The following is a 27,616-nucleotide window of genomic DNA, read 5'->3' on the forward strand; positions in this document are numbered from 1 at the left end:
TACATTATTAGATACAAAATTATATTAAATCTAAATTATTTCAAAATAATCTATCAATCAACTACAAATTCTAAACTTTATCAGAATAGCTAAATCTTAATTCAAATCATAAAAAAAAAAAAAATGGTGTGATAGAATTGGGACATGTGTAGTTGGGACATTTAGCATTTTCCTTAAAAAAATTATATATTAACACTTAAAATAAAATTACAATTAACCAAAACTTTTATCATTAATATAATTTTATAATATGATTATAAAAATATAAAATATAGAGAAATATGTGTTAAATTATATTATTAAAGTAAAATAATAAATATTCCGTACAAAGCGCGCAGACAAAATCACTAATTTGCTATGATTGGAGAAAATTATCTAATGAATAGCACTTTATAATATGATATTGAAAACTTCTTAAATAATTTTTCATTGTGGAATTATTGCTTATAAAATGTATAAACAAAAGAAATATTAAAATCTTTCGGCTTTTTATTTTTTTCCTTGTGAAATCCGTAGAGAAAATGGAAGGCATGCACATAAGTGACAAGTAGCTCTTCATTTTCTTTACTATTATTAACCTGTTATTTTAAATATTAAAAAAGAAAAAAAAAGTTACATATTAATTAATGTTAATAATATTTATTTAATAAATAAAAATTAATTATTATTAATGATAAAAAAAAATACTATATAAAAATAAGATGCATTAAAAGTTTAAGTGTTTTGCATTACTTTGTCATGACTAATAGTATGGATATATAGGATTAGAAGCTTAAGTGTGCCACTTAGCATATTTTCATGGCTAAGGCAATGATCATGTGGCAATTTTTTATTAACCTATTTTAGACTTCGTTGGAATAAATCATATGGAAGAAAAGAAATTAATAAAATGAATTCTCACATATTCAAATTGTTTTTAACATGATTTTTATTTCTTTTAAAATTAATTCTTTTTTAAGTTAAAAGAATTAATTTTTTCATATTTCCAAATATGAGAATTAATTTAAAAAAATAATCAAATTAAATTTTTACAAATTTTTAGTTTGCAAACTGGGGGTAAAATATGACAATTGAAGGGGTGAAAGAATTTATACTTAATTAAAGGACTATTAAGGAAGGGAAGAGAAAGGCTTTGATGATTTTTAACGTGCATATCTTATACACTTGTATGGTTAGACAACATACATCCGCATGGAACATGTCAAAATGTAAAAGAAAATTCTGCTTGCTTATAAAAAAAAAATGTAAAAGTGAATGATCCATGCAAAGCTTTTCAATAATATATACAATATTCTCACTTATTACTTCATTGTAAGCCTCGCCTAATTGCTTTTGGGGCTTTTCTAGACAATTTCCTTGTCTATTCTTTGTTTCCTCTGGCAACTTCCTGGCTAAATGCTGTAGCACTTCTAAAATTTCAGAGAATACAGGTCTCAAAGTTGGATCTTTCTGCCAGCATCTCTCAAGCAGCTCCACCAATTTGGGATGAGTATGCTTTGGGATCAATGGCCTCAAACCCTACCGGACCACGCCAATTGCCGCTTGTAATAGGGTTAAGTGCTCATATGGAAGCTTTGTTGTTAGGTTAAAACTGATCCTAATTAATTGGTGTCTAAGATAAGAAAGTCAAATCTAACCATTATGAGAGTTAATCGGTTTAGAAAGTGATACTATCTGACTAAGACCAAGTCAAATAATCAGCGATTGGAACAGAATCTCCGACATGGCAATTAAAATGAGGATGGTCGGTCAATGGGTCTAACTAAGAAGTCGCCCAAACATCCAGACCAATGAAAATCGAGGTCCAAACCGGACAATAACAAGCCGATAGTGAATTCTGTGATAATAACTCGCTCGCCAAGCTGAGCAACACACATACCAAGCAGCAACTTGCAGAGTCAAGATTAAGTCTTGATTTATAAGAAATGATCTTTTGATATCAATCTAACTTTAGATATTGTGACAGATAGCAACAATGGCTATTTTGCTTAAGTCTATAAATATTAGAAGTCGCCAGAAATTAGGTATGAAAACTCTATTTACTTTACTATTCAATTATTTCCAAAACGTTACTCTTTTTTCATGAATTCTAACTTTAGGGTCAGAGTGGCTAGTTAAGAGGCCGCCGACCTTACTTTTCTAGGTTTTACAAGGTAGCATAACTTTGGATTTGGATTCCATACACTCACGGCAGCATCAGAAAGTCCCTTGCATTAGAATTAGTGTAGAAAACCTTGCCTGTGACCATGTTTGTTGTCATTTGTGTGATGACCCTTTTCCAATACTATTTTTTGTGGGGATTGGATCAATCTTCGGAATAAAAGATTGTCAAGAATAATTAATATGAATATAGTGAGTGAAAAACAAATTTAGCTTACAACTAAGAAAAGAAAAAAAAGAAAAATTATGGAAAGTATATGTTGCATGCCTTTTATTCAGAAAAAAAAAAAAAAACATGCATGCATATATTTTATTCTGCTACTGATATTAAACATATCTCCAGGTTATTTGTTGATTTTAGTCCTAATTAACTCCTTTTAAAACATATCAAAGCAATACACAATTACACAGAAATGCTTCATATGCACATTTTAGTGGAAGAATATTATATTCTATATACTAATATTTTCTTTCATAATCTTATTAACTTCACTATCATGTATTTTGTAACACTTGAAGTTGGAGGGTGGGAGAGTTGTTTAAAAGACTACTGAGAAAGAAAAGAAACAGTTAAATTTAAGTAAATGAATGAGGGAGACAAATCCAGAATGAAAAGTTTTGGCCATAACATCATTTTGAAAAAGAAATGATGATTTTCTTTCACAAAAAGAAAATAAAAATGTCTATAAAGCACTATCTCAAACTCACTATACTCCATATTTGCTTTCTAAATTTAACAACTCTTGTGCTAATTCTAAGTACTTCTATACCTGCTAGATCTTAATTTCGCTCAAGATTATGAGTTGTGGTTACGTGATTTACTTCTTAAATGCCATAATGGTGTCTTAAACTCAAGCATACAATACAGAAAGAAGCAATCAGATGGCAAACACAATTACAAACAACCAAAAATGATTTGAATAGGAACTAACCTCACATACTTCTCCTAGGGAAAATTCATGATCGCAAGTTATTGGAGAAGTTACAATCTGCACTGAAAATCCAATCTTCCACAAATAAATAAACCCAAGAATCTTCTTCATACACTGCAAAGTACTCAAATTGCAATCCCTGTAAAAAAGTGGAAGAGGCATGCTAAGGTAAAATATGTGACTTACAGTAAATTCAATTTCAGCATGCTCTTTGTCTTTTGTAAAGTCTTGTGACCTAAAAAATAGACATAAACTGAAGTTAGCTGAAAGCTAGTTAAGGAAAAAAAAAAAAAGCTTGGATCAGGTGCTGAAATGATTCTAGTAGTGAACTTATGGGTCTTGTACAAGACTTTTCTTACTGCCACAAGTCACCGGAAATATTATGTGGCAGATTGATTGTAAGCTTTTGACGGAACTCAACACATTCATCAGTCTTCTTCCTAACATCTATGATGACACAAGAGAGATCATGTTTCCAATCCATTCTTCACTAATGATTATGAATTTTTTAACCCAAATATGGACTTTTAAGTTCGGAGAAATTGCCATACCCACCACTATAGTTCTTCTTGCAGCTGCATATACATTCAGTAGAGAAGGAATTATGAGAAGCTTAGCGAATCTCTCACCATTGGACAGTGTAGGCTACTTCCTGTGAGTTCCAAAATGCATCAAAAGGTTGCCTTCAAGGTCATTTGAAGTAGAACTTGCTTCTGGTATCAATGGAGATGTTGTTCTTCATACAGAACGTGACGATGAGTATAATATATAGAGTTTATAAGTCCCTGATAATTAAAACATAAATTTGTAACATATGACAATTGAAGGGGCGGGAGGATTTATACCTAATTAAAGGACTATTAAGGAAGGGAAGATAAATTTTGAAACTGAAGGAAACCAAAGTGTAAAAGAAAACCATACTAAAAACGTTAGGATAGGAATGGCCATTAAAATGGAGATGGAAAACTTATTTCTCAGCATAAGATGCCACTAGGCCAAAAAATGGCCTTCCACATGGTAATATTGTGTTAACCTTTTTAAAGTTCAGCTTTATAATATTTACATAGAAAATATGGTCAAACTAGAATCCTATAAGCTATTGGTTATAGACTTTGTCAAGGAAAATGCTAATTGATAGCAAGGAAGACAAGGTGTCATTCAACTGGACTGTCTATGCGAGATAGTAAAAGACAAAATTTGGGGAGATCGATGCTACCTAGAGTTGACTTTGAGTTTTTTTTTTTACCTATATAGTGATCTTCTTCATTCTATGCTTTTCTTGAGCCTATATAGTTTTTTTTTAGTACTTTATATAAATGCAGTTGATAAAAACTAATGTAAAGTTTTTTTTTTTTTTCCTTCGATTGATATAGTTTTTAGTACTTAATTATTAATGATTTATTTATAAAATTATTTTATTTTCAAAAACATTTTGAGTTATTAAATTTACTAATAAAATTATTTAATAATATAGTTTAATTTCATCACCAATTAATTATTTTTAATTTAATTCTGATTAATTTAATTTGTTGCAAATTTTAAAATAAATTATAATTTAAAATATTAGTCTTCAGTGAAAACTAATTTATCGATTTAAATTTTGAAACAAATACTGAATTTAAAACTAGTTTTGTAATGAAAATTAACATTTTAATTTAAAAATTAAATTTATTTCTAAATTACAGAAAAATTAAAAATAATAATAATAAATTGAAAAATATAAATTAATAAATAATTCTCTTAATAAATTTATTAAAAATAAAACAATTTTATTAATAAAAAATTATTAATTAATTTAACCACAAAAATTAAAAATGTGTAAGAGAGGGTAAAAGAAAAGGGAAAAAGTAAAAAAGTAAAACGTCTTTTTAAAAAAAAAAAAAAAAGATAGCAGTTTAATTTTTTTTTTAATTTGAAAATTTATTATTAAAAGACTTGATGACTTTTTTCTAGAAAAAAAAAATTTAAATTTTAAACATCTTTTAGTAATAAATTAAAATTGAGGAATGAAAATATATTAACTATTAAATAAAGTGTGGATGAGTAAAATTAATCCAACACCAATAAAACATAATTTGAAAATTTAATGCAAAAGCCAATTAAACATGATTAGAGAATTCATATTCCAATAATAAAATAGTAATTTTTGTGAAGCAGAGAAATAAAATTTCTTTAGATTGCCCCAATTCAATTTTATTTCAAACACTTTGAATATTTCACATTTTCATTAGAAAATATTGTCCTCATAGAAACCGAAAAAAAATTAACGGTTGTTATTTAATATAATTTTGAAGAAATAAAATTCCCATAATATTTCTGTTTAGAAATTAAAATTTTTAATTTATTTTTAAAAATTCATTTTAAAAATTAAAAAAATTTTAAATTTTTGAAAATTTAAAAATTAATTTGAATAATTTAATTAATTTTTTTTACAAAATTAAAATTTATTTTGTTTTCTAATTGAGAAATTTTATATAAATAAAATCTATTTATTTGTAATTGTAAAATGAAAGTGATTTTCCTAAAAAACCTTTTCTTTAATTAGAAAAAAAAATAAAAAATAGAAAAAAGAAAACAAAACAATAGAAAAATTACAATGCAATAAAAATTGTAATTAATGTGCATTTTAGAGCTTATTTAAAATAAATTAAAATTTGATTGAATGGTGGATATATGAGTTGCAAATATAGAAGTGTGTTTTGAGCCCTTTCTTTGTTTGTATTGAGTCAAATTTATTAAATGATTGTAATAAAATTGCAATTGAGTAAAATATTAATTTTAATTGTAATTTCACTATTATTATATGTTCAAGCATGCCCATGCATCACTTATATGTATATATTTATGTAGTTAAACTCTATTTATGTTGCATTGATAATTTAAGAGATATATTATGATTGATGTTACAGGGTGCGTGAGTGCTCCAAATTACCTTTTTGATGTTATGATGTGAAAATATTATTGATGTTGCATTTCACTCCACAGGTTGCATTAGTTTTAGATAGTTATAGAGATTATGGTTAAAATTGATATTTTACTCTCTGAGTCGAACGCTCACTCCTGTTCAATATTTTTCAGGTCACAGGAGGATATTTTTGAGGTTAACCTACTTCCTTTCCTCGCAGGTTGTTTATCAATGTTTGTGTAATTTTATTAACTCTTAGAATTTCCGCATGTGTTAGAAATGTTTATTTGATTTGGGTCTGTAAACTAAATTATTATTGTGGACCTGTAAAATTATTATATGCATGTTTGGTGGACTGAATGAGGGAGCTGAGCTCTCATTTATTTTTATGATGATATGAGTATGTGGAGGGTGAGCTGAGCTCCCCAATTGAGTATATATTTTGTTTACAGGTCGGGTGAGTCAAAAACTCCCCGTTGAAAGGTCCACTTTATGGCCAGACTCTATCCAGTTGTTTTCTTGAAATTGGGCCCAAATGGGCCTTGGAATTGGGTTAATGAATAGTTAGGCTTACTACGGGCCTCGGGGGCTTTAGGCTGGCCCAGGTCCTAGTGCCGGTCCAGCCCATAGGTTGGGTCGTGACATCTTTCATCATTGATTTTTGGATATGTTTGAGCTCTATATGTTTAAAAATTATAGTTAAAATTTGGTAATTTTTCAATAGTTGAATTTGAAGATATAAATTGTTGAACATAGGCTGTCTGCATTTGGAATTCTTAATTTTGATTATTGAAATTTGAGGAAAATAAATAGTTGGGATACTTAGAAAATTATTAAATTTGGTAAAGATGATCTTTAGGATGTTGGGGCTGTTTTGGTAAAATTTGGTAAATTTTAAACTTGTGGTTTGTGAGATATAAATTATTTTGTATGAGTTATCTGAGTAAGTGCTATTCTGAAAAATTCAGAATTTGAAGGGTTTGATAGATATTTTTGATATCTTATGATGTAGAGATAATTTGATGTTAAAATTTTTACTGATGTTGTATTTGAATGTCTTGAATATATGGTTAAAATTTGAAATTTATCTGATAGTTAGAATATTTTATATAAATTTAAATGAAAAAATTGCCAATTTTGGTATTAAGGATTACGTTAAGTTGAATATGTTATTTTGATAGAACTAAAATTATTTTGAGATAGTATACGGATTTTAATGAATTTTTAAGTTATTGTGCAATATATTTGGGTAATAAATATAAATGTTTAGTTAGATTTTTGGTGATATGGATATATTATAGAATATTTTAATTTAGATTTGAGTATGAAGTATTGGAATTAATAATTGTATGAAGATATAAGTTAGAAATTTGTATAAGTTGATATAATTATTAAATGGTGGATTTGAGTTTTGTGACAGGGAATTTAGTTCAATTTTAAGAGGAAATGCTGTCGAATATTCATTAGAAATTTAATATAGAATTGAAGTTTTATTTATTAATTTGAATATAATTATATCATGATATGGTAAGAACTTTTGAGATTGTGATTTTAATTGGACTGTAGAGGAGTTCAGGAACCAACCTAGAGATTAGAGTTTTGGACGTAGCTTAGGATGCTTGTAGGCCCCCAATGGGCATTGTGTTGTATTGTGTTGTGTTGTGTTATGTTCTATTGTGGGCTTGAGACCTTTGGATTGTTGAGATATAAATGAGATTTTTCTTACAGGGAGGTTAGGTCTTAGGTATAGGGAAAACTTTATTAAATTTTCGACACCAACCTAAGAAGTCTTTTGTTTCTTTAATTAATTATTGTTGATCTATTATTGATAGTTATTTGATATGTTTACTTAAGTGATCCAAATCAACAATTTTCTTCTTCTTCTCAGCAGAACGAATAAGCATTAGATTGCACTATGAGTTTGATATTAATTTTATTTAGAATATCTTATTAATTTATATTTAATGCTTACTCATGCATTCACTTATATGTATGTATAATTACTTAAATACTAGACACGCTCCTTTGCTACATATGTTATTGAATTTGTTTATAGATGTCACCTTAAAATAACTTGGAGCTCTGTGTGTGTGTGTTAGCGCGAGTATTGTGTGGATATGCATATGGGTAGGACGGCTAGTTGCTGCTAGAGCTTGACTCGCTGGGATCTAGTCCTTATATATGGATAAGTCGGGGTGAGCACAGCTTTAAGTTGATCTCATTGGCCCCCGCACTTGAATTATTAAACGAAAGTCCGGTTTGAGTTGACCTCGCTAGCAGGTATTAGATTAAGAAAGTTGTATGGGGGATCAGCTCCCATATATGTATTGATGTGACACATGGGTGCGTGCATACTCTAAGTTATCTTTTGTACGAATATTGGTTGAATTGTTTGAACTACGTGAATGTGTTGCATTTCACACATAAGAATGCATTAGATTTAGATAGTTATAGAAATTATATTTAAAATTAATATCTTACTCTCTGAGTTAAATATGTTACTTTATTTGTGATTAACCTGCTTTCTTTCCTTACAAGTTTAAACAGAAAATATTTTGATTTGCTTTTATTATCTTTTATTTAAATTTAGAATTCCGCATGGACCACTAGTTGTATTTTTATTAGGGTTGTAATAATTTAGTTTTGAAGTTGTAAAATTAATTATGTGAGATAACATGGATGTATAAGATGTTTATTATTGATGATAGAGGGAGCTGAGCTCCCAAATGTTGATATATGTAATTTGAGGATTGTGAGGGTGAACTGAGCTCCCCATAATATTGATATTATTTGTTTACAGGTCGAGTGAGTTTATGCTCCCCGTTAGATAGTCAAATTTATGATCAAACTCTGTCCGTTTATTTTTTTAAAATTAGGCTACCTTAATGGGTTTATGAATGGATTGGAAATAGTTAAGCTTATTATGAATTTCGGAGGTCTTATGCTGACCCAAGTCTTAGTGTTGGTCTGGCCCAGAAATCGGGTTGTGACAAGGCTGATCTTTCGAAATATCACTTCACTTGCGGAGAACGTATATAGGATATATATCTTACATGCCTTGACAAAATTAACATAATTTTATAAAAGGGTATGTGTTGTCTTTTTCTCTATATGCACTTTGTAAAAAAAAAAAAAAAAGTTAATTTCTTTTAAGAATTTTTCGTTTGAAATTCTCAATTCAGTTCTCTATGACATTGATGGAATAGCTTATTGTCATAATTCTGTTATTTAATTTTCAGAACTTAATCTGTATGTACTTAATTTTTAAGGTCCATGCCGATTTTAATCTTGTTCTCAATCCGGTTCAATTAAATTTGATTTAGTTTTATCAAATTCAACAACTGAAAATTTTAATTTTTTTTCTTTTTTAGCTGAGAATTGAAATTAAATAGCTGAGAACTGAAATTGACTGATCGATTCATATTCAAAATCAATTTTAATTAATTTGAATTTAACATGTTTTGATTTCAAATTAAATTGATTTGATTACAATTTCGAATCGGACTGTATCCATGACTACTTGCATTGCATGACCACCTATGTGAGATTGTCAATTGAATTTTAGACTTGGTGAGTTTAGAAAATGAGTGGAAGCAAATTTCAAGGCTTAGTACATGATTCCAATGTCATTAATGCGAGGTGGTGAACCAAGATCCGTAGAGCGTGGTAAGACTTTACATTGTGATCGTCAACGCCATGTTCGTCTTCAACCTTTAACGTCTAAACCGGCGATTCACGCTCCCCAAAGCACCACCCCTCACCTCCCTCCCCTCTACAAATATTCCCTTCCTCTCTCACTTGTGTCTTCTCTCAAATCAACTCCACACACACACACACACACAGATGGGAAGTGATGAGTCTGAGGCGTACCCAAAAAAGCACTCACAACAGGCTCAAACTAAGTTCAAGCTCAAGATGCTTGTGCTTGTAATACTCACCAATCTTCTCACTATCTATATCTTCACGAACCTTTCTGGCTACACCAATCACATTCCTTTCCCTATTTGGGATTCTGCGGATCTTCTTCATGAGCTCAACTCTACTAGAGACCAACTTGCTGCTACACATTTGTTGATTGCCGAGTTGCAACAGAAGCTCAACTCCTCCAACTTGCTTGTGCAAGCCCTTCTCATAGAACTTCGTAGCCAGCATGAGGCACTTGCTGATCAGAAAGTGAGCCAGCCCATGATGAGGTTCATTGATAAATTTGGGATTGCTGTGTCTGATGAGCTTACGCTAGCAGTAGGTCCTCACAAGCTCCCATTAGGGTACTCACCAAGGGTAGGGTCTGATGAGGTCTATCCGCCAGTGGGTGCAGCCTGCTTGAAGTATCAAGAGGAATTGTCTCAGTATATGACATATGAAGTTGGTGGGGAATGTCCAATGGATGATGTGTTTGCTCAAACGTTGATGATGAGAGGTTGTGAGCCTCTCCCTCGCAGGAGATGTCGTCCTAAGCCTCCGGCAAACTACAAGGAGCCAATCCCATTACCACAGTCTCTCTGGGCAACCCCGTCAGACACCAGCATTGTCTGGGATCCTTATACATGCAAAAGCTACAAGTGCCTCATCGAACGAAAAAATGTACCAGGCTACTTCGACTGCAAAGATTGCTTCGACTTGCAGGGGAGGGAGAAGACAAGGTGGATGTTCGATAATGGAGGACTCGATTATGAGATTGATCAAGTTCTCAAAGCAAAACCTCATGGAACTATCCGTATTGGACTTGACATAGGCGGTGGGACTGGAACATTTGCAGCTAGAATGAATGAACGAAATGTTACCATTATCACAAGCTCAATGAATCTGGATGGTCCATTCAACAGCTTCATTGCATCGAGAGGATTGATCCCGATCCATGTTGGTGTTTCTCAAAGGCTTCCATTCTTTGAGAACACATTGGATATAGTTCACTCCATGCATATTCTAAGCAACTGGATTCCAGATGCCATGCTTGAGTTCACATTGTATGATATATACAGGGTGTTGAGGCCAGGAGGACTCTTCTGGCTTGATCATTTCTTCTGCCTGGGATCACAGCTTAATCAGACTTACATTCCAATGTTGGACCGTGTTGGATTCAAGAAGCTAAGGTGGAATGCTGGCATGAAGCTCGATCGAGGAATCCACAAAAATGAGTGGTATTTCTCGGCCCTGCTAGAGAAACCAATGACCTGATCAGGTGCAAATAGATCATATATTGTGTTCTAAACATGTAGTAGTTTGTATAACAACTATGTTCAGAACAGAAGGCGTTTAAATATCTTAACAGCAAGTTACAAAGTGAAATAAATCTTGGAAATTAGCAAACTCTCTGTTAAAACCTGGGGTAAAAGAAGAAGGGAAATGCACCCTGTAACAGCAAAGTCAAAGCAGATATATAAACAACTAATGAATGTGAAATTTCTACATCATTGCTAATCTGTCTTACATCTTTTCTGTTTATTCTTCATTTCAGCTACCAACCTCAGATACAACACTTAAGCTAAATATTCATAAGCAAATAATTCAATTCAACCACAATTCTAATTCATTACAAGCTTCATACAAGACAAGACAAATAGCTACACATAGTACGGTGCTTTTTAAACATTTCAAACTGTGAGCATGAGCAAAATTTGAATGTGATAATGCTCAATGAGGCTCTATCTTTGAAGGTGGAAATGCCCCACTATAATCAAAGGAATCCTTGCTGTAAGGATGACGAGGACTTCCCTTGGCTGCTTCCTCGTAACTTGCTGAAGTAGATGCCGATTCATTAGTGGGGTTTAAACCAGCAAGCACCAAGATGTTCTCTATCTCTTTCACCACTTCACCCATTTTAGGCCTGTCTGCTCCCGACTCTTTCACACATTCCAATGCCAGATCCACAAACTTATTCAGACCTTTCAGTGTTGTTTCTAGACCAATGCCTGGGTCAAGAAGTTCATGGAGATTATATAAATCTTTTGTTCTATCCATTGCCATCTTTACCTCTCTCACTATGTATTTTCCATGTTCTATTGGCTTTCTTGCGGTTAGTAGCTCTAGCATCACAACTCCAAAGCTATATACATCACTCTTCTCAGTTAACAGCTGAGTCATGTAATATTCAGGATCCAAATAACCCTAAACAAATATAAAAATTTTGTCAGTTCAGTCCTGACATACTCTCAAATGTTATCTTTAATTTTTAAAATCAATCCACTTCATGCATATCTTGGCCATTCCAACACTACAAAACCTTTAAGAATTTACCAACGAATTGGTTAATCATTTGTGTCAAGCAGATGCTTTCTTTCCAGGAAAACAAATTCTCAGTTCTTGATTTGTGACCAATTTGGCCATAAATTATAACAGCAAGCATTATGGAGTACAATTTTATACTTTATTTTCTTTTAAGTTCCCATTGTTAAAAGAAATGATTACGGTTCAAGCAGTAGGATATGGATGTACTGACCATTGTCCCTTTAACTTGAGTGGTAACATGACCCTTTTCTGTGTCACCCATAAGCTTGGAGAGGCCAAAATCAGCAACCTTCGCATTTAAGCGTTCATCCAATAGTATGTTGGTGGCCTTTATGTCCCTGTGGATAATGGGAGGGTTTGCAAGTTCATGGAGATATGCCAGACCTCTGGCTGAACCAAGGGCTACTTTAAGTCTCCTAATCCAATCCAACCTGATTCCCGACTTCCCTGCTTGTATGGGAAAGAAGAAACAAGTAATGGATTAGCATTGTCTCAAGGAGAAATGTTCCCTTGAATATAATCATAGCTCATTATCCAGAAAGAATGAAAGCCTTGATAAGTAGATTTATTCCCTTACTATATTCTGATTAAGACATTCTAATAATATAGGTCTGAACAAAGTCACTGTTCTCATTTTTGGTTGGATAAAAGGATTTAGTCTCACAAGTTCCCATGAACCATAAATTATTACTACAAAATAGAATATTCCATGTGACTATTCATGAAGCATCAAGCTGAAGCATCAGTATGGTTAACAAAAGTACCTGAAAGACTGTCACCGAGACTCCCATTTGGGACAAATTCATAAATGAGCATTTGTTCACCTTGCTCAAAGCAAAATCCCAAAAGGCTTACAAGATTTTTATGATGCACTCTTGATAGAAGTTCAATCTCAGTTTTGAATTCTAGCCCACCCTGCAATGATTGTTGTTGAGCTCGTTTTATGGCAATCAATTCTCCACTGGGAAGGATTCCTCTATATACCTGTAAAAAAATGTTGGCTATATTATTGAAAAAAAAAAATCATAACACCAAATTGATTCAATGGTTCAAGATTTGTTCAAAGAAATTAAAATTTGCAATAATAATATTATAACAAGAGTGTCAATTAAAAGACTATCAAAACCAGAAATTCCAATCACACAACCACTGAAGGTCAAGGAGAACATGCTAAACCACTCATGAAAATGCACACACATACACTGAGCTGGCCAAGTTCTGTGTTGTTTTAACAAAATAAGGATATATAATCCAGTTTAATATATAATATCTCCTCAAATAACAAAAGCATTATCCTCCCTATAGCCTAAATTGTGACAAGTTTCATGCACCAGAACACCTTTTTATGCAACATCAGCAACATATCTAGCTTGTGCACCTTATTTCGATCTACATCTATCTTGACTAATTTGGGATTCCCATTTTCTAAATTTGAATCTAAGTTTCTGCACCCTATGCCACTCCAACCCAAGTTGGCTCACATTTTGGGACTTCAGGGACATTGGAGTCAGCAACATAAAAATAAATAAATAAATTAATTAAAAACAAGTGCAAAACTATGCAGGGCCAAGATGAACTCAGTTTGAGAGAGATAGAGAGGAGGGAATCAAACTTAACCTTTCCATAACCACCAGATCCAATATTATTTGCTTCTGAAAAATTACTAGTGTATTTTTTAAGCTCTTCAAAAGAAAAGCATCTGGCCCCTTTTAATTGAGGAACACCAGTACCACTGCTCTTAGTTGAATCCCAGTGTGCTGCATTTTCAGAGTGTAAAGCAACAATTAAACCTGACGTACTCCATCTGAACTGAAAAAACAAGAAGTAATGGTTAAATCCTTATTGTACCGAAAGGATTGTTCCGTTCAGTTGCTCTTTCTGCTCTCTTCTTTTGATGGTAAGCATAAACCCCTGCAAGAAGCAACAATAGTACTAGGACAGAACCACCAGCAGCGGCTCCAATGATAATGCCAGTGTAACTATTTTTTGATCCTGTAGCCTCCCCTAAATGACAACTCAAACGAAGGGAGAGAATGGTATTATAAGAAGAAAAAGAAAATGATGGAAAAATCTTAATAATACATGGATTCTGGAAGTACCGGCAAAATACTGATAAGATTCTCCAGAAAAATAGAAAGGTCCAAATGGTTTTGGAGGCTTGAAAGTCTGGTTGCTTAGTACAAACCCAATCTGAGAAATAACACTTCGATTGAAATGATCTTGGTTAGATGGAAAGACTTCAAGTTTTAATTCGAAGTACTCAGATGAATCCTTTCTCGGATTACTTAGAGAAACTGAATCCACTGGAAGTTGATTGGAACTAAAAGAATCCATTAGTTTCTGCTTGAGTAAAATGTAATTTGTTTTGTTGTCCAAGTCTGAGAATGAAGGAGCTCTGAAAACTAGAAGTCCTGTATATGGATATGCGCATTTACAGTTGGGACTAGATATCTGATTTGAACGGCAGGAAATAGGCTCACAATTATTTGATAGTGACACATTAGAAGAATTAGGTCTGGGAATGGTGCAGTAATCTGCTGATACTCCTGTTTCCCTGCAAACTGGGTTGTTCACGAGTCTGTAAAATTCAACAAATGAAACAAGCATGAGCTGGTTACGAGAAGCGAAGAACATCCCCTGGCAATTTAGTGTTTTCACAACACTAAACTTTTAAGTTTTTCAGTAGCACAATGGTTAAAATTTCTCAAGCATGAATAAAGAATGCAACTCACATTACATCAACTTGCTTTTGTCCTGGTGTTGGAGAATACTCAGCAATTAAATTGTTTCTTAAATCAATGAGTTGTAGTTGGTCACAGCTTGTTCCAATATCTAAAGTGCCATTGAGTGTATTTTTACTTAGATCCCTGTAACCATAAGTCAAAACAGCTATTAGCTAATGCCATCACTAGATGTAAATGTCTAGCTAGGCTTCTTTGTGCAGAATTCTAAAAATTAACTAGTTGATTATCCTTTGGGCTTTCTTGACATCCTGAAATTAAATGCTAGCTACTAGATATCAAGATGACACTTACACAGTCTGTAAATAGGGAAGGCTGAAGAAGCGAATTGGAATTTGTCCTTGAAGTTGTGTATTTTCCATCACTCTGTCAGACAAAATTGTAAGTTATGCTAACAATAAAGACTAAAACCCTTTTCAACTTCATAGAAAATGGTGCATGTCCAGGCACAGACAATGACAAACACAAAAGCACACAGGGCAGGACAAATATATTCGTGGTACCACCTTTAAGGCCTTATATATTTTTATTTATGTTCTTTAATGGCCTTTCCTAAGATATAAGATGGTAGAAAGGCCTGTAGCAAAAGCAATATTAACATAAATATAGATATCAGCTTCAAAACAAATATCAGCATGACACGAATAGATATGCAAGACCAGAAGAAGGCTTGTGTTCTATTGTATCATATAAGAAACTTGTAACTAAGGACATTATTAATTACGCAAGAACTAGTTCCCTAGTGTGCATGTGAAAACAACATTGTTTCCATCAACAAAACCAAACACAAAACATCATATGTTATAACTACTATGGGATGAAAAGTTTAGATGAACAAAGTTAAAAAAATAAAATCAAGGAATAACCAAATAATGATGGAAAGGAGAACTTAGAAAACTAAAAATCAAATATATATGTTGATCTATAGACTTGGACTCAAAAGAGATGTACTTCTTATAGATTAAGCAATCAAAGGTGTGTTGACCGACAAAAAGTGTGGTTGGACAACTTTTCTTTGTTGATTTTCTTTTCCTAAAAATATTTTTTCTCAATTACAAGAATACCCTATCCCCCGAATTGATATCTTTATTTTTTTTCTCATTCTTATTATGTTCTTCTTTAATCTTTAATGTAGAAGGAGATGATTGTACAGAAAGCCATGTTTTGTAAGATAGAACAACAACAACTAAGCCTTAACTTCAAACTAGTTGAGGTTGGCTATATGTGTCCTTATTTATTATTAAGCTCTATTAGACACCAAATCTGCATCAATATCCAAAACCCGTAAATCTTTTGACACCACTTTTCTCTACATCATTTTAGGTCTCCCCTTCTCCTTCTTACTCATTTCTCCACTAACTTATCATACTTTCGTACTAGAACATTTGATTCTCCACATTTGACATGACCGTACCATTTTAATCGATCCTCTCTCATTTTATCTCCAATATGTACTACATGCATTCTCTAAAAGATGTGGCCATTTCTAATCTTATCCTACTAGACATCCATCTTAACATCCATATTTCTACCACTCTCTTTTGTTAGATAGAAAATGATAGAAATTAATTAATGTAAATGTAAAAAAATACGCTACAGAGATGAGCATCTTTAGATTGGCAAGTAACAATGTATTTTTAGATAGAAACTGCAAATGGTCAATCAATGTATTTGCATAAATGAGATAGCAGTTAAAAGGAAAGTTTTATGTGATCACAAGATTCCCAATAAGTTGAAAGGAAAATTTTACTGTATAGCCATAGGATCGGCCATGTTATATGGTAGTGAGTGTAGGGCACTGAAGGAGTCGTATGCGTCTAAAATAAGAGTTGCAGAGATGAGAATGTTAAGGTGAATGAGTAGCCATACTAGACTAGACAAAGTCCATAATGAGAGTATTAGAGAAAAGGTAAGAGTGGTGCCAATTGAGGAGAAGTTGAGAGAAGGGAGATTGAGGTGGTTTGGTCATGTAAAGCATAGACATACGGAGGCTCCAGTTAGACAAGCAGAGCACATTAGGTTAGAGGATAGAAAGAAAAAAAGGGGTAGACCTAAATTGACTTGGAGGAGAGTAGTACAACATGACCTAGAAGCATTATACATTTCTGAGGATTTAACTAAAAATCGTTTAGAGTAGAGAAAGCGAATCCATATAACCGACCCCAAATTTTTAGGATAAAGACTTAGTTGAGTTGAGTTGAGATAGCAGTTAAAAAGGACAAGAATAACCTTTTCAATCTTACTATTTCAAGGGGAAAAAAAAAAAGACAACTCTATAAAAGGAAATAACACATAGAGAGTAAGAACAAAAGGACAAGGAAATGGATAAAATCCAAAGGACACAACATAAATTTGATAAACCTTTGTTAATATTAACATAAACTCAAATCATGTATTTTTTTTTATGCATTCCTATTTTAATTTGTATTTCATATTCCATTTTTGTATTTGGATTCTTCCTCTCTTGCTTACAGGTGTAGGATATTCTAGCATGGTTTGAATTAAACACCAAAAAGAATACAGACATAGCATTATCCCATTTTCTGCAAATATGAATTAATGTTTCTTTATGCCATTATTAAAAGAGAAAAGAAAGAGGAGATTGAGACTTGAAAGTTAGGTGGGAGGGAGGGGAGAGAGAGAGAGAGACATACAATGTTGTCAAAGACTGCAAGGTAGAAATCCAAGGTGGAAAATCAGATGCATCAAAACTATTATTGCTCATGTCCCTGTAGACAACTTTCAAGTTAAAAGATGCACATAGCAACAATATAGTTATTGTCCTACTACTATTACTGATTATATTAATACACTGGACAAAATCTTACAAGTAACTAAGAATATTCATTCCAGTAAGGTTGGGAAGAGGTCCACTCAATTTATTGTTGGACAAAAACCTGATATTGATCACCAAGAGGCACAACTGAGTGAAAATCCACATATAAACTACTAATGATGAGGGTAAAACCATTATAACAGCTTTATCCTGAATGCCTCTCTTCCATATACTTACAAATCACTGACATTGGTAAGTTTGCTGAGGTTTGAAGGGACAGGTCCAGTCAATGAATTCCTGTCAAGGCGCCTGCAACCAAGATAAGACATTCAAGAAAAAATTCACCAGCAGGAACATCAACATGAAGTCATTCAAGTTTGTCGTATAGATACTCACACAACCTCCAAAGTCTGCACAAGGCCAAGGGTAGAAGGAATACTGCCAGTGAGCTTGTTGCTGTCAAAAAGCCTGCACAATAAAAGCATCTGTCAAAAATCAATGCTTGAATTGGCAGGTGTGCATATGATTAAGGTGACATTCAATTGAGAAGATCCACTAAGAAAAATGTGTAAATTAATAGTTTCATCTGTTATTATTATTTCTTTGCACATTCAATTCTAAAACAGTCCATCAAATTATTTTTCAATGGAGAAAAAGATATTTCAGAACAAACAACTTATTTTCCCCTTTCCTTTTTTATTTTTATTGTAAAATTTACAATACAACAGAAAATTAAACAAATTATGCAGCAAAGATACATCATGATACAGTCAACAAAGGCAACATCCATAAAAAAATTTGCGATTTAACAGAGAAAAATTATGCAACTTGGAAATGATGGTTAAATACATATTTACTACTGTCACGGCAAGAATTTCAATGAAACTTACACATGTATGAGATGCATGTCCGGTCTGAAAAGTTCAGGTGGGATTCTGCCTGAGAGCTGATTCTTTCCAAGATGACTGTTAATAGTTTTTACAATTTAATTAATGGAAAATGATTCCATAGCAAAAAAAAAAAAAAAAAAAAAGAAAGGGCTCCAGTCTGCTGTACAGTGCAAAAAGATTTTACGTACAAGTGTTTTGTTTTATTTAGCATATCAAGACCAGGTGTAGTCCCTGTGGAGATGGGGATGGGCCCTTCAAGCTTATTGTCAGCTAGATCCAACCAATAAAGTTGAGATAGATTGCCAATTGAAGGTGGAATTGGTCCGTTGAATTCATTCGAATTTAGAGATCTGCAAACAATGATTTTCCGGAAATGTTGTTCCAGACATTAACAACACTTCAAAATAAGTGGAAAATAACGAAGAATAAAGCCTAATATTGAACAAAACTGTTAGAATTCGTATAAATGCTTATATGGGGGACTAAATTGACCACCCAACCAGCATCTCGTTTGGGATTCACAAGAAATAGTATGTTGATTGTCATACTACAATAAAGCAAAGAAAGCTTGCAAGTTGAAAATCCTTACAAAAAAACCAGCTGCTGCAGTGATCCTATTGAATCGGGGATAGGACCAAAGAAACCACAACCAACCAGAATTCTAGAATACAAGTAAAAATCATTTCCTTAATTAGAGAATTGTGACAAAAAGGAAAATTGGATGTCAATTAATACTTTGGTGAAACAATGTGTGTTCTTACAAGTTTTCTAGCTTCTTCAAACTCCCAATTGATGTTGGCAGATGTCCTCGCAAATCCTTGTTGTATGATAGATCTCTGTATGAAGATGCCAACAATCAGAAATGGAAATAAGAATCCTTGCTCTGGAAAACAGTCTCTATATTCTATCATTTTCTTGGTGAAAAAAATCCCCTCAGCTCAGGATAGTGTACGAGAAGCAATCTTAATCTCAATGCTACAAGGAGCCCTATGGATGATGCACCTGCTTAATAAGTGCCTCATGCATTGAGCATGATACTAGAGAAATGTAGGCTTGCATGCTACAATCTAAATATAATAATAATAATAATAATAATAATAATAATAATAATAATAATAGCTGATGATAGCTCAAACATATTTAGTTATGAGACAGATCCTAAGCATCAAAGAGGAGATAAACTGCAGGCCAAAGACCTACATAATCGTAAGTTCATGTAAGTTTGAGATATCTCCAGACAGCTCTCCTTTCAATCCCATACTTGACAATTTTCTGCAATTAAGAATAGTCAGGTTAATCTCAAAATCAGGAAAAGAAAGAATTTTCCAGCCTCAATTAGCGTTAAAAGATGAAGCATTGCCAATTAATTACATGGAAGTCACACGTGAATTGATGCACTTTATGCCGTCCCATTGGTCTCCACAGGGGTCTGTACCTTCCCAGCTAGGTGGCGTGTTTTCCCACGAATCCATAAGAGCCTTCACTGCAGCAACTGCATCAGGGATCAAAGAAATCATTTGCATGATTCAAGTCATCAGTATTTGTCTTGCCCATTTGTATGAAACATATTGTAGGATCTATAAAAACCAAGATATAAACTGCTCCTGATTTTCTCTTAATCCATGGAAGAATTTTCAGGGCATCATTAAACCACATAAGAAAAGAAAAACCTGCTATGAGAGTTTTGATGAAGTACTCCTAGACCCATGCTTACTGTATGATTTGAGAAAGTGAGCACTTCAGACAAAAAAAAAAAAAAAATGAAGCCATATTCTAACTCAGAAGTTCCTCTTCCCAAAGAAATAACTAACTCTGATAGCAATCCTGGATCTGGTCCATCTGCTTAAAAGCAGCTATCTAACATCTCCATTTGAAGTTAATCTATAGTTAGTTAAGAAAGCCTTAAGTTACCAGTGAACATGATATACTAATCTTCATCCAAAGAAAAAGTTGCAGAACATGCACCGATTGAAAGAGTTAAGGTTGCCATTGGCATATCAACAAATTCCTAACGAACAAAACAAGAAAAGGGAGAATAATAATTGTACTGAACTTACAATCATCAATGTCAGTCGTTGCTGCTATGCTACAAATCTGGAGGGAAACAACCAGCAGAAAAACCAGAATTTTTGGATTCATCTCCGAATAAAACATCAAAAACTCTTTGTTTTCACTTTCATATTTTGCTCAACTGAAAACCCATTTAGCCCAAGCAATCAAATCTCAATTGAAAGATATTCAAACTGAATATTTTCCCTGGCCACTTCTTTTTTGTCAAAAATGGAACCGTGTGAAAAGACATAGAGTGGAACTACTTATATTGGCATAACATTACAAATCATATAAATAGACTAATCACTTGTTAGTCTGTTACCCATCATCCACGTTTAAAAGAGGGAGGGAGAGAGAGAAAGAGAGAGAGAAGAAACAACTTGGTGGCCGGCTGACTGGCCATATCAGTAAACAGAAGTCAAATATCAAAAAAAAAATTTTTAAATGACAAAAATGAAAGAAAATTGACACGTCAAATTGAACTGATGAAGCAGAAAAATGGGCCTGTTGTATTAAATAAAATTGAATTCTTCAACCAAAAAATGGATATCGCATTTAATAAATATCTCTGATCAGCTACAAATTGATGGGTTTTCATTTTTCTGTTTCATTTTATTCAAATTTACAGAGGAAAAAAATACTTGAAGATAATCATAATAAACACACACACACACATTCCATTTCCAAGCTTGCTAATTGCTGGTCCTAACCTAATATAATTCAATTGAAGTCCTTTTCAAAGAAACACTCATATTCATAGGAAGAAGTTACCTATGAGAATAATCATCCAATAAACCATGATGAAGCTGAAGAAAAAAGAAAGAAAGAAAATAATTGAGGTTTTTGTTTCACAGAAAATATAATGTTTTCATAGAAATTTTTTAAATAAATTTTTTTTTTAAAAAATATTTTCTTTTGTTTGATTATAATATTAAATTAATAATATATATTTATATTAAATATTTTTATATTTTAATAAAATTATTAAAATTTAAAAAATAAAAATTATTTTAAAAAAATTTAATCAGTAAAATATCTTCTGTTTAAAAAATCCGTACCTTCTGTTAATTAAAAAGTCAGCAAAAAAATTAAGCTTTTGACTCGTTCAAACGGTTTCCACTAGCAGCCATTTTTGTTAGTCCTGATTGGTCCTTTTCACTTTTAAAGCTTTTTACAGACGGAGACATCATTTAAACTTAGGCGAAGGCCAGTGAGCCGTGCAGTATTTGAACTAATTTTTTTTTTTTATGAATTTAACTGAGTTTTTTTTTTTAATTTTTAATTTAATTAATTAATCAAAATAATAACCTTTTAAATTTTTATAATATGAAATTTTTATTGAAATAATACAAATTTAATCTTTTAAATTTTTATTAAAATATTTAAAAATTAAATATAAAAAATTATTAAAAATATAATCATATTTAAATATAAAAATTTATAATAAAACTATTAACTTACATCTAAACTTAATGATGTGCACATATATATATATATATATATATATATATATGCGTGTATGTCAAACGCAAATATGAAAGGCCACATGTAAATGTGTGCGTGTGGCAAATGTAGAAATGAAGGGGGAAATCTAAATAGTCATTTACTTATTATAATTAATTGATAAAAATTTATAAATTATATTTTTATTAAATAATAATTAATATTTATTTATTAAAATAAATAATATAAGTTTTAACAAATATTTAGATAATTAATTAAAAAAAATATTTATAATATAAATTTAATAATATTTATATAAATAAATTATCATCTAAGTCGTTTGGAATTCACCTCCCTTATTTATAAATACACGTATTTTAAATTAAGATTTAAAAAAAATAATATAACTAAAAAACAAAAATAAACCAGCAAAATATACTTTCATTTAAAAAACTAAAATTAATGAAATAATATTTATGTGTGTAATAATATAAAATTATTTAAATAATATTACGTAAATTATATATTAATTATACAAAAATAGATTTAATATAAGAAATATTTAAGGAGTAATATATCAAAATAATATCGTTTAAATTAGTAGCGATAACATATATAAAATAAATTATAATAATTAATATGTAAATAATTTTAATATATATATATATATATTTCCTGATTTTAGTACCCATTTTAGAGGTTGGAGAAGACCTAAACCAAACGGCATTTACTAATTTGGTGAAATGACACATCGTGTTAGGGCTACATGACTTGTTGTTTTGACCTCTTAACAATTTTTCAAAAGATGCAAAATAGGGTTTTCAGAGCGAATTTTTTTATCGGAAAAATTGATAAACTTCTAAAATTATTGTTCAATTATTTATGATTTAAAAAAAATTGTAACATTTTTTATTATTTTTATTTATTTTTAATAAATTATTTTAAAAAAATTCATAACAAATTATTTATTTATACAAAAATTATGAAATTTGACCCAAAATTTTTCTTAGTTTTTTTTTTTAATATCTTTTCAAGTCATTATAATTGATTAAAATTATTTATTTTGTGTAAATAAATAATCTTTCCTTTTGTTTGTCTTGAAAATAATTATTTTGTGTAAATTTTTTTATGTGAATTAATATTTATTTTGTTTAAATAATTATTTATTGTTGAAATGATTTTTCTGTGATGTGTTAAAAAAATCTCAGCATGCATTATGAGGATGCCTAGAAGAATTTTCACTAACCATCAATGAAATAGAGTGAGAACTATAATCAACTAGTCATTTGCCCACATGTTGTGCGGGTTTTTAAATTTTTCAAATTATGATTTTATAAAATTTTAGAGTGTCACTTTTTTTCTTATTATATTTTCATTGATTATGTTTATTAATTCCACACAATTACTAACATATGAAATGCGAGAAAAAAAATAGTAAATTTTACTGAAAGTCACTCAACTTTTAAAGTATTTACAGTAACATCACTAAATTTTAATTTTTTACTTGCAAGTAGTTAAATTTCAATTTTTCCAACAAGGAAATTACTTTGCTCGATTTTCGTCAATAGCTCCAGTCATGTGATGACGTGGCTAATCCACGTAGCATTTTTATGCATAAAAAAGTGCTCTCTCTTATATTATCTCTCCTACATGGAGAAGTCAAATCTCACTCCCTTTTGATATTTAAATAAATCTTTTCCTTTATCTCTCTCCATCGATTTAAAACATCTCTCAGTTCTCTCTACTTTTCTCACTTTCCTTCTCTATTCAAAGTAAAAGAAGAAAGTTTGTGTGATTTTGTGCTAACAAAGGAAAACGATGGAGTAAAGTGAATATGATGTGATCGTTCGGAGATTTATTTGCAACATTCAAGTTGATCTGCGCACTTCTTGGACTAGCGGTAACCCTAGTGGGCATTTTCATGACTACAAAAATTACGGGTAAGTTATGAAAATATGCATAGTATTTTATTTTTTTGAGTTTTTTGATAGAAATTATAGCTTAGTGTGCTAGTGGGTGTTTGCATACATCAAAGTATCATGGGTATTTCTAGTAGTGTGATGATATGATGATCATTTCCCATCTAGAGCAACTCAAGTGATTTCAGGATTACCAAAAAGAATTGAGAGCCATGAACATGAAATGCAAGCTGTAAGAGACAAAGAGAGAAAGTGGATGTACATTGCATTGTTTTTGGGTTTATATCTTCTGCTCGACAAAGTCTTTTGATGGCTAGGCTATTGGTAAAGTGAAAATTACCAATGTAGTTCATAGTAGCTTGCAATAAGGGAAGTTGTTTTGTATGGGTTGTTGTTTATGTAAAATGGAAACTACAAGTTTTAATAAATATATACCTAGTTTTAATGAAAACCAATTGTTATTTGCATTAATTAGTTTTATTATTGTTTTGTTGATTAATTGAAAGTAATGGATTAAGAATTGATCTGTAATAGAACAAATAAATAGCCTTTAAACAAATTGTAAAAGTATAGTACAATAATGAAGAATTCCAAATCAAAATATTTCCATTGACTTTGACAACATATAAGCTATTTACATAATGCTTCTGAGTTGAAACAAAATATGCTTCATCCTATTTCACATTCGAAGCATCATCCAATAACAAATAATTATCCTTAAACCAAAAAGAACCAAAACGATCCCAACCTAATAATAAAACATCTTATCTACTGTCCAAAATAACCATCCCTTCTACAACCTATCAATATTATAAGCTTAATCACCCAAGTCATTTATACAAAATCAACATATTGCCAAAATATCAAAATATAAATATTTGACACCAGAAATATTCGTTTCCAAGGCTTTTTCCTTCTCGCTTTGGTTTGTTCTTTTTCTTCTTTTCTTCAACAGTTGATCTAGTGTTAGGTTTGCTCTTTTCAATAACATGCTTCTTGCTTTGAATCCTTGATAGAATTATGGGCTACATGCTGGAACTTGTGACATTACTTTATTGTGACTATAAAGAGTATAGTGAGTGTAAGTATAGTCATTTAAGCTTAAAGAAAGATGATAAAACAAATATTAAAACATTTTCAATATATTTGAGGTAAAAAATCGTGAATCATGTAAAATTTATTTAGTAAGTTTTGCTGATCTAGGAGGTATTTGACTTGAACCTTGTTTTAAGTAAATAAAAGCAATTAACACTAAAAAAAATTATTTGCATTATGAAGGATAAAATGACAAATGGAAATTTTTATCTTACATCCATCATCCATTGGACTATGTATGGAGGATTTAAATGGGATGATGAGGTCATTCCAATGGCAGATGAAGGTTGACTGCCTCCACATTCCTAAAAAATGCAAATAAAAAAAAATATATATTTGAATGACACACACACACACATATATATATCACATAAAATGAAATGACTTACTTATAAACATGGATTAAATCTTACACTGGCTTTAGCTAAGGTAGTTCCAATGGTTTTTCCCTTTTTTCTTTGCTATTTTTTTTTTTTAAATTAATTGGTGTTGCACCAGAAGGAGGATTGCTTGGAGATGCATTAGTGATATTTTGCCATGGAACCTTTTATTGTGACCTATGACTCCACATATTTTGCATCTCATTAATACTCTTCTCTTCCTGCTTAGCCTCCCTTCAACTGTTACCCTTTCTAATTATTTCGGCTCTTTCCTCCTAGCTTTTTGCTTTCTACTTCTCTTTTTCTAAATTGGGCTATTGGGAATGATGATGTTGTTTAAAAAGGCTTTGGCCATAATTCATGGCCATTGATAGGATTAATGACATGCCCATATACCTTTAAATAAGTCTTTATTAAATAGCATTCATTCACATAACTCTCAAGTGGTTGATTATTACCAAAAAACACAGCAAATGCATGGGCACATTGAATGCCATTCAAATTCCACCTACATGTGCATGTTCTTCTAACAACATTAACAATAAATTGACATCCTGCCCTAAATACTTGAACCTCAGGATCGCCTGAAAACTGCGATGTAAATATAACAGAAAATTTTTTCATCTCATTCAATTTTTTTTTTTAAATATATTTTAGGACAAATTGCATCATTAACTTTCTCCATCATTTCCTTTTCTTAAAAAGCCTACTCATCAACTTTGTCCTTATTATCTACAGTATAGTTATGATTGCTTTATCCCTAGTATCCAAAATATATCTATTGAAACATTCACACAAGTTATTGGTTAGCACATCAAACATAGGGACAATAGTACAGTAGGCCCTAGACCAGTGCTCACAAGGTCTTTCTCTCATTCACTCCCTTGCATCAGGGTTTTTATCCTCAATTTTATCTACCAATAATCCAATTTCTACTTATAGGTGGATTTAGCTACATTCCATAACATATCCTTCAATTTTTTACCTTTAAAACAACCTCTAAAATTGGTGTACATATGTCTAAGATGTAATCTACGTTCAGAATTTGGAAACATTTCAGCAATTACTATTACAAGCCCCTATTCAAAGAATGAAATAAATAAATAAATAAATAAATAAATAAATAAATATATATATATATATATATATATATATATATATATATATATATATATATATATATATATATATATATATATATATATATATATATATATATTCAACCTAATTTTCTAATTCGAAGAACAATTTTGCTTTTCAACAACATTCAACATTGCAAACTGAAAGGTAAAGGAAAACGACAGAGATCAAAAAATGTCACCTGTTTAAGCTGATTTTATTTAAAATATAAAATATTTAGAATCTATGTAGTATAAAATGTTTAAGTTTTTATTTTAACTAACTTATTATCTTCTTTTAATTATTAATTATAAAAAAATATTTAAAATTTAAAAAGTAAAAAATATTTATTGAATAAAAAATGATTAGATGGGTTCGTTCATTCATCTAATCATTAAAAAATACTTCACACAGTCATAATCCTTAAGGAATTCAATCCATCTCCTCTGTCTCAGATTGAGTTCCTTTTAGGTTGGCAAATACTTCAGACTCTTGTGATCCGTATATATGTAACATTTCTCACCATATAGGTAATGCCTCCATATCTTCAATGCAAATGTTATTGCCGCCAATTCCAGATCACGAGTTGGGTAGTTCTTTTCATATGGCCTTAGCTGTCTGGAAGCATAGGCAACTAATTTCCCTTCCTGCATCAGAACACACCCAAGCCCATTGTGAGAGGCATCACTGTAGATCATATAGCCTTTCTCTGACTCTGGCTGTGTCAACACTGGAGCTTCTGTAAGCATAGTCTTCAGCTTCTCAAAGCTGGTTTGACATTTATCATTCCAGTTAAACTTCGCATTCTTGTGCAGTAACTTAGTCAGTGAGGCTGCTATAACGTAAAATCCCTTTACAAATCTCCTATAGTATCTAGCTAACCCCAAAAAGCTTCTGACTTCTGTTACATTTCTGGGAGGCTTCCATTCAACTATTTTTTTAATCTTCTTTGGATCTACCCTGATCCCATCTGCTG

General features: G+C 31.4%; 2 protein-coding genes across 3 annotated transcripts; one reads left to right on the forward strand and one right to left on the reverse strand.

Moving 5' to 3' along the window:
* Positions 1-9,840: 9,840 nt before the first annotated feature.
* Positions 9,841-11,411, forward strand: LOC110660048 (probable methyltransferase At1g29790). Its single transcript, XM_058131917.1, has one exon. It carries the CDS (start codon positions 9,841-9,843, stop codon positions 11,173-11,175), a length of 1,335 nt encoding a protein of 444 aa, XP_057987900.1. The 3' UTR covers positions 11,176-11,411.
* On the reverse strand, positions 11,390-21,057 carry LOC110660047 (leucine-rich repeat receptor protein kinase HPCA1). 2 transcript variants are annotated; one of them, XM_058131916.1, is made up of 19 exons: positions 20,690-21,057; positions 20,004-20,124; positions 19,833-19,904; positions 19,394-19,468; positions 19,222-19,293; positions 18,821-18,982; positions 18,633-18,707; positions 18,139-18,210; positions 17,980-18,051; positions 17,795-17,863; positions 17,621-17,695; positions 15,261-15,332; positions 14,958-15,092; positions 14,325-14,803; positions 14,074-14,229; positions 13,843-13,982; positions 12,990-13,209; positions 12,437-12,675; positions 11,390-12,105 (listed from the first exon to the last, which is right to left on the reverse strand). In XM_058131916.1, the coding sequence occupies exons 1-19, from the start codon at positions 20,784-20,786 to the stop codon at positions 11,632-11,634; spliced, it is 2,877 nt and encodes a 958-aa protein (XP_057987899.1). In that variant the 5' UTR covers positions 20,787-21,057; the 3' UTR covers positions 11,390-11,631. The 2 variants fall into 2 exon arrangements, with proteins under 2 accessions (XP_057987899.1, XP_057987898.1); XM_058131915.1 differs by having other exon boundaries at positions 12,437-12,672; positions 20,690-20,986.
* Positions 21,058-27,616: the final 6,559 nt, after the last annotated feature.

Source organism: Hevea brasiliensis, chromosome 13 (genome assembly GCF_030052815.1).
Source record: "Hevea brasiliensis isolate MT/VB/25A 57/8 chromosome 13, ASM3005281v1, whole genome shotgun sequence".
NCBI lineage: Eukaryota > Viridiplantae > Streptophyta > Magnoliopsida > Malpighiales > Euphorbiaceae > Hevea > Hevea brasiliensis.

What these genes read in the sequence shown, in the direction of transcription:
- LOC110660048 (XM_058131917.1), top strand. Translation starts at nt 9,841, where the DNA reads ATGGGAAGTGATGAGTCTGAGGCGTACCCAAAAAAGCACTCACAACAG.
- LOC110660047 (XM_058131916.1), bottom strand. Translation starts at nt 20,786, where the DNA reads ATGTTTTATTCGGAGATGAATCCAAAAATTCTGGTTTTTCTGCTGGTT. An exon ending in CTTACCAATGTCAGTGATTT is followed by an intron (nt 17,864 to 17,979) that starts GTAAGTATATGG and finishes GATCAATATCAG; the next exon opens with GTTTTTGTCCAACAATAAAT. An exon ending in CTTCCCTATTTACAGACTGT is followed by an intron (nt 15,093 to 15,260) that starts GTAAGTGTCATC and finishes TTATGGTTACAG; the next exon opens with GGATCTAAGTAAAAATACAC.